At 38.2% G+C, this 8,144-nt stretch overlaps 1 protein-coding gene across 1 annotated transcript in view; it reads right to left on the reverse strand.

The window, feature by feature from the left end:
• Positions 1-683: 683 nt before the first annotated feature.
• The window catches only part of LOC104083056 (V-type proton ATPase subunit S1-like), a gene marked incomplete at its 3' end in the record, with an annotated part of 20,784 nt that continues 13,323 nt past the window's right edge, over positions 684-8,144 (reverse strand). Inside the window, exons 4-6 of the mRNA XM_009586421.1 lie at positions 6,461-6,654; positions 5,352-5,395; positions 684-769 (exon numbers count right to left, since the gene is read on the reverse strand). Of these exons, the coding sequence (XP_009584716.1) occupies positions 684-769; positions 5,352-5,395; positions 6,461-6,654 (324 nt within the window). The remainder of the gene's footprint in view (positions 770-5,351; positions 5,396-6,460; positions 6,655-8,144) is intronic.

Here is an 8,144-nt window from a genome sequence, read left to right on the forward strand (position 1 = left end):
GGATACAGCCCATTCCTCATATGCCTCTCTTCCTAGTGGGAACTGTATTCTTTTTTCCTCAAGGCATGACTGTCTTTGCATTAAAATTAAAATTTGAATATTTCTTGATTACAACCTGTATGTCAGACAAAACAGGTAACTCTGCATAAATAACTATTCTGCATTGCTACTTACTGCTAACATGATATGATGTGATCTATAAATGATGTTCTGACTATCAGCAAGGGTGAAAACTTTACCTTCCGGTTTTAAATACCAAGTATCGACTAAAAGGAATCAAACTCGTTAATTTAAAAATGGATACATTAGTAGCCTTCATTTAATTAACAACACTTCCCCTTTATTGACCAGCCACACTGAGAAACTCGATAAGGTTCCATGTAGAACTTACTATAAAACCATTAGAGTTAAATGGAAAAAAATCTAAAATTACAGTCCTTAAAAATAATAGTAAGTTCTAAAGACAATGGCAGAGTTACGGTCTCCTAGAATAGTAAAACTTCAATAGTTATGTGATATAGCTATCGCACATGAAAATTCATGCAATCATTTCTGCTCAAAACTTCATGTAATACAGATTGCTTGCTTGTGTAATCTTGAAAATAATCTACAGTGTTCCTCTGTAAACATTAAGTTGTTAGATGCCAAAAATTTGACAGTTGTAGGCACTGAAGATTACTCACCCTTGAAGGTCTCATTGCAGTATAAATTACTGAAAAATGAATCCCTCGTTCCTGCAGATCCATGGTCAGTCTTCCAATTATTTTGTCTATAGATAGAAACATGTATAATTTAACAAACTCTGTAAGCTGAGAAAGCTAAAGTCCTAGAGTAGTTGGAGAAGTAATGAGCTAGATGTTTAAGCTTATTTATTTAAGCAATTTAGGTGCTCATAACATTTATATGTCAATAGGTACAAACGGGATAAGACATGTTCAGTGTCTTGAAAAATGCACAATTGCAGTGAAACAATACAAACCAAACACATTACAACAGTTCAGAAAAGGGCTGGTTTTTAAACCGAAAAGTAAATACCGTAGAAACAATACCTGAAAGGTTGAACTCTGGGCAATTAAAAGCAAGAGCAGAAGAAATTTCTTAAGAGATGAGAGCAGGATGCATATACTGTTAGTCAAGTGACCAGTTAATAAATAAATAATAAAGCTTAAGTACTATTATTCTCCGAATTACAAAGTACACAGAACCAATCGCTGAGAAACAATACTCAAAACATAGTGCTTGGGGCATGATATGCATAATATTGGCAGCAATATTCCTTTTTGCTTCACTGGATTTAAAGCCTGATTCTGCACCCTCAACAGGATATGTAAAATTTTGCTGTTGACTACAGTGGATGCCAAAGGAGAAATATGGTGGCATATTTCTGGAAAAGGAAGGAAAAGTCAAGTAAGGAAGAGAGGACCCTTCAAAGAGGTCCAAAGACACCTCTACAGAAGATCCTCCTTTAGTTCTGAAACCACAGGCAGTTGTGACAAATACAACTGATAAATGTTTTCAAGCTGTATGCAGAAATGTTAACATCTGCTTATGATAAGGAGCCTAATAGTTGTGAATCAAGAACCATTATTAGTTCTGGGACTGATAGAGAAATAAGCAAGCAGACTCACATTTACTGTTTCAGTGCCTTCCCACTTCTCATTCATGTACCAGTCTGGTGAATGGATATTTTATAGCCTGGACATACAGGTTTTTCAGACTTCGAGGTTATACTTTACAGAAATTGTACTTAATTTTCATGTACTGGAAGTGGAGCTTATATTATTATCCTTTTAAATCTCTTCTATTTACAGTAATTATGGTCTCCTGGCTGAGTAAAATGTTTAGCTTTTGTAAAAATGCAAGCATTGGTTTTTCTGCAGGGTTTTAACCAAATTGATTTCCTCATATCAGTCAAGAATCATAGCTATGTAAATTTTCCTTCTAAAAAATTATTGCTAAAATGATCTACTATAAGAAACAGACTTACTCAGAAAAACAACTGCTTATATACTACTAGTGTAATTATATTGGTCCAAGGCATTACATAATGTAAATTTTGTATTCTATATGCACAGAGTGCAACTCACTAGAAATTCTGAGCAACCTCAGCTAAAATTTGCAGAAGGAAAAATAATACATAGAAAAATGCATAGAGTGTCTTTGTTTTTTCTTTCATTAAAGCAACTGGTTGCTTTCTGAAATAACACTTTACTTGCATTTCACTTCAGTAACGAGCTACATGTAACTATAGTTACCAGTAACATCTATAACTCTTGCTTTTGGGAAGATTCTAGAGGCAATTCCTTCATTCAGAGCAGCTGCTGTGAACACCCTTATAACAACAGAGTTGATACAGGTCTTTCTTTGCCTGTGATCAAAACTCTACCTTGCTTATTAAGTATTTATAAATTCTTCAAGGAAAAGCGCCCAGATTGTCCACCATATTCTAAAGCACCTAAATTACATGCCTACATGGGAACATTAGTCATCCTGGGCTCGCTCTTTAATGGAACAAGAGGCATCTCCAGATGGTGATATTGATGTTAGAGTGATTTTAGAGTGGTTCTACTGAAGTGTTTTTTTTTTTTAATTTCGACAGCATGGATTAAGAAAACACTACGTAGATCTATGAATGTAAAGCAGTTTGTCCAGGATAACACCTTCCGATTAGCATAACTGCCTGCATCTGTGCCCTGGTGGAAGGATTAAACCTCTCTAACTCATGGAAGACACATCCCTTGAATTTCACCAGGGAGTGCAGGATTAGTCCTATTACTAATTTCTAATCTACCTTAATTTCTTTGTGTGATTTTACACATGGATGGAAGGGATGGAAGAAATGAACTGAGAAGAAATGTTCTGGAAGGAGAAAAGTGAAAAGAAAGGAAGAGTAAACTATGAACAAGAGAGAAAGAACAGAAAAGAGCAAGATGAGAGGGGGAAAAATGGGAGAGAAGAGAAAGAATGGGAAGAGGAATGCACTGAGAATCAAAGTGGAAAAAGGAGTATACATGCAATAGCAACTAAAGAGCCTCATCTTATGCAAATGGAGTGATAGGCAGCTTTGCCATTGATTTTGAGATATGCTGGATCCAGCAGGTAAGACTGACATGAAAGAATGCAACCTTCTCCTGAGCAGAGAAAAGTTTAGGCAAAAACCGAGTAATAATGCTACCTCATGCAAAAGAAAGAAAGAAGAAATACTGAAAAGAAGCATAAAGAAAACAGTAAGTCTGAATCCCCTGAAACTTGAGCAGATTTGGATTCTGAATTCCAGTTTGGATTTCATAATGAGCCTCATTTTAATAACGTGCTAAAAACCTCTGCTTACTCCAGCTTCTAGATATTTCAGAACAGCACATTTCCCTTGGGCAGAATCTGAGCCCATTTGTTCTGTCTTGCAGAGCTTCCTGTCTGCAGTGAGTAAAACAGCAGGAGGGATTTCTCCGACATTTTATTACACCAGATTTTAAAACCCTCTACAGCAGAAAGGAAAGAAGTTGCTGTGACAAACATAAGAGGCTTTGTGAACTTTTAGGCAGCCTACTACAGGTCTGCAGTGTTTTTCTACGGGTTTACTGTTGATACTGCAAAAAAAAATTTACAAGCAGTATTTATGGGTTAACAATTCTCTTGTCATGTTGCAAGTATGTGACGAATACTATTTTTTGTTGCTTACACAGGTAGGATCTAGCAGCAGTCCCTCGGTAATAAACACCAGTAACTCATGACCTTGCACGCAGTTCTGACCTTGAAGAGTCTCCCGACAGCAGTATTTGGCAAACAACTGTGGTTGTGCTGCAAACAGCACCTAGACACCTAGACCTGCTGGAGCCCAGGTTGCTTGACTTGGAAGACTGTGTTTGGGACACTTATCTGCTCCTTTTGGAATGACTCTCTCCCTGCTGCAAGACCCTCAGTGGGATAATTTTAAGGAACTGTGGCTCAGTAACTTTCATTTGAATTAAAACAAAAAAGTTTTTATTCAGCAATGCATTGGGTGGCTGCTTCGGCAAATAAACCAGAAGGTGAGGATTCAGCCCACACTCCCACTTTTCTAGAGCACAGCTGAGACACAGAATACTAAGTGCAGATTTTGCACTTGGCCATACAAAGTGGCACATCTTCCCTGATTCACACACCTTTTTCATGGTAACAGCTAGTTGAGACTAACCGGAAAGTTGGTATAGCCTGTTCCTCCATCATCCCACAGGTCCCCCATTAACTTTGCTGTTCCAAAACAAAATGGCCTGAGACGGGCTTTGGGAAGCTTATTCTTGAGTTTCTGCAGCTGATGAAAAAAAGATCCCATAAAGAAAAAGCTGTTTAGCCAAGGCCAACATTAAGCCAAGGCTTTTGCTATCTAATATGCTCTGGGGGTAAGAAAAGACAACTAAACAACTCCTCTGCAATTCAGAGATGGAAATCCAGCTGCTTATTTGAGTATAAAAACCACACTCACTTTGGGGTAGTGCAAAAACAAAGAGAAAAGGGGACACCACTGATTTCAGTAGTAAGGTATTTTCCCCTGATTTTCAAATCTGCTTCTGATTTTACACCCCTAGCTCTGGGCAGAAACAGTCATAGACACTAAGGACAGTGTTCAATTATCAGCCCACTACACCACACTACACTACAATGTAGTCCCTGAAACTACCACTACAAGTGATTTGCAGACTTTGTAACTCAATCTCTAATTTAGAGTAGCAAGCAAAAGCCCTGCAAAAACCCAGATGCCTCTCAGTGCCTCTTTGGTGTGTGGCATCTCTTTTTCAGCCAGATGCTAGGCAAGAAAAGTTTTATAATAGTGTTATATGGAGAGATTCAACTTTAACAAATAGTCTTTAATACCTGCAAAACCAATAAAAGACTCTAAAATTAAAGGCTGTGAAGGGCATCAGTACTGTTCTACAAAGATCAGGAAAACATTTCCTATTCATTCAGACACCCTCTGTTGAGATCAAGACCTTCGAACTGCCGGATGGGCCTGACACCTCCAGCTGCCGGTGTGCGAGGTGAGATCCGAGGAGGCAGTCCGAGCTGCACGGAGATGCAGGGTTCGTACTCTGAACTGGGAGGATCTCAGAGCATGAGCAAAGGCCCGTGCCTGAAGCAGAGGTGAATTATCATTTCATTTCAGGTCACAGAGCTGTATCCATTTGGGTGAATTTTGAACCAGACAGTACTTCAGCACTATGATAATTGACGGCTTATAAGTACCATAGATGGGGGAAAAGAAAACCTTTAAATAGTAGTATTACAGCAAAACCCAGGAACTAGAGAATACAATCTGCTCAAGTGAAAACACTTAAAAGATGAAATGTTAGTTATACCTTGGTCATGTTGCTTACCATTTTCAGCAATTGCTTCCAGGGTGGAAATCTCATTTAAACCACTACAAAACAAGTGTGAGAAAAATAATTAAAAAACTTTTCTAGGCAAGAGCAATGTGAACCAGAAATGTACAAAGATACTGCCTAGTAAAAGGATTACTGTCAGCATCAGTCCCTCCATCATTCTCTCATCTCCTCCTTATGACCCTTTTCTTCTGCAAAGCCATTAATAGTACAAGGACCACATCTTCAGCTGATTCTTCAAACCCCTCAAATTTCCTTAGCTGCAGAGAAACCAGACTACTGATGTTATTTTGACCAATCTCTGCGTAGCTTTCTTTTCCTTTGGTGTGGGCCCCTTGTCTGATATTTGTACATAAGCTCCTTAAAATGGGTATCAGGTCTTTTTTTGTGTAGTGACATGATAGCTATAATTGCATTTCCTTAGGGCCCATTGATACATGCACTGTATACCAACATGTACAAATGCCCAAGTCACAGGCTAGGAAGAAGAAAGATCTGGAGAAGCTGAGCAGAGGGAATCAATATACCCATGCCTTATATTTTCTAAATATACATTCACCTGAAGGAACAGTCTCTGTCTACCTCCATTAGATCACAGTTGTCATAGGCCTGGAAACATGAAAAATTATAGCCCTCCTCTACCTTCTAGAGTGATGAAAACCAGTCTCTTTATTCATATTAACTTCAGGTTTCTCTGTATGTTTATTTGCTTGCGTATTTATCCTGCCAGTTTTTTTGACCCCTGGAATGCCTTCTAGCAATTAATTCTGCAGGTTAATCATGTGTTGCATAAAATAATTCAGCCTATCTGCTAGAAGTGTGTTGCCATTTAGTTTTATTAGTTGTCCCTTTGTTCTCATATAATGAGGCAGACAAAATAGGAATGCCTGACTGACTTTCTCAACATAATTCATCTGTTACACCTGGTAAGCTCATCAGGGGACTTTAAAAACCACCGAATTCACCCTTGCAAGAAACATAACTTTGCTAACCTTGTAAGCTTCCACTTTGCTTTTTAAATTTCCTGAATAGAAGTGACATTTTCAAAAGCTTTAAAAATCGTGCACACACGTGGGTCAGTTTTGTTTGTGACAAGCTCCTACCTGACAAGTGGTTGTAGCTGAACCACCAGTAAGTTTGGTTTAGGTGTATTCACTTCCAACTGAGAGACATCGAGATTAGTTATGTTTGTTAACTTCCAATCTCCTGACTCCTGAAGAAAGCTCAGAAGATACCTGGTAGCCTCGCAGTCAACAGCTGGCAAAACTAAAGATGAAGAAGACGACTGAAGAATTTCCTGTAATAAATTTATGAACAGTTTATTTACTTGCTTAATAATGAAACACAAACCTTTTTTTTATGTATCCTTAATTTAATATTCAAGATGAGGAACCACCATGTTAAACAGTACATGAGTTCTCACCAGCCTGATGCTGGCTGCAGGCTGCTTCTGAAAAGGGGCAGTGAAGGGACACTTGTGTTGCTCTTATTCCTGCACCTTCTTGGGGCAAGCTTAAGGCACTCAGTGACATCACATTCTTACTGTCCTTTCCACACGTCTGGTGGAAGAGGAGAGACAGATGATGTAGAAGTTCTCAAGCTAAGAATGTATTGGAGAGACAGGTTATGAACGCTGCCAGAAGCAAAGCTCATCATACGGTCTAACTAAATGCCCTCAGAGGTGAGAAGAATCAATGTCAGACATCTCAAGTTCCAGCAGCTCTATCCAGTACAGAGTCATACTTTGCAAAATAAATACTCTTCCTTTGTCTACATCCTGGTGGTACAGCACACGATACAGACAAGTGTCTAATTTGTAACTATTAATTAAAGCAAGCTACATGTTTCAGGATCTACAGAGCCTCCAGTCACACACAAACAAACTTCATGCCATGTACTTTCTGTCTTTCTACTCAAAATACAAATTATAAAGCTCAGGCTGACCTGGTTCAGATAATCAAGCCTCAGGGTATCTATCACTTTATTTATAATTCTCATAGCTGAGTTTCTGATGAAAACACTTGAGTGAAATGCATTTAAAAACATTCTCGTTCTATGAATTTGAAACCTGCATAGTCGAAAAACTTCCTTTCCAGAGGTTTTTCATGATAATAAAATTAACTTGAAATATGCAGGGAAAGAAAATGCAAGATGGAGACTTGAGAATGGTCAAAATTAATGTACCCCAAATTTAATGTGGATATTTGAAGATATTTTTTCATTGAGTCCTAGTTTACAACTTGTTAACTTTGCTTCCCCATTTTCTAAATTTAAGCCTAGATTGAGTCTGTCACTTGATCCAACATTCAGATATTCAAGTCGTTATAGACTCTCTTTCCCCCTCTGTCTGATGCAAGTGTTGTAGCATTGCTAATACTTTTCTCCTCCTACTCTTTTTCCTTTTTGTCTGTTCTCTGTCTGCCTACCACTTTTCTGACTTGCTCTAGTTCTTTCTAATTGCTCACATGTTTTCCTTCCTAGGCAAAGGCTAGTTATTTTCACATTTCTGTAGATGCTCAGAAGGAAGGATTATGCAGTATTGTCTGATTTGCCAGACTGATAGAAAAATAACTGCAGAAATTAAAATAAAGCAGAAAGCACTGATCTGGTTCACAGGTCCTTAAGTAGCATTTTTAGCAGTGCCTGGAAGGAAGGGATGATACATTTCATTTTGGTTTGTTTGCATATATGAAATTAGAGCTAAAATTCTGAGCAATAGTAAATTTTTTATTTTCAATATTTTAATCCCTTGTCCCCTAGCGGCAGCCAGAACGGCAGCAGCCACTT

The sequence above is a fragment of the Fulmarus glacialis genome, unplaced genomic scaffold (assembly GCF_000690835.1).
Source record: "Fulmarus glacialis isolate BGI_N327 unplaced genomic scaffold, ASM69083v1 scaffold16550, whole genome shotgun sequence".
In the NCBI taxonomy this organism is placed as follows: Eukaryota; Metazoa; Chordata; class Aves; order Procellariiformes; family Procellariidae; genus Fulmarus; species Fulmarus glacialis.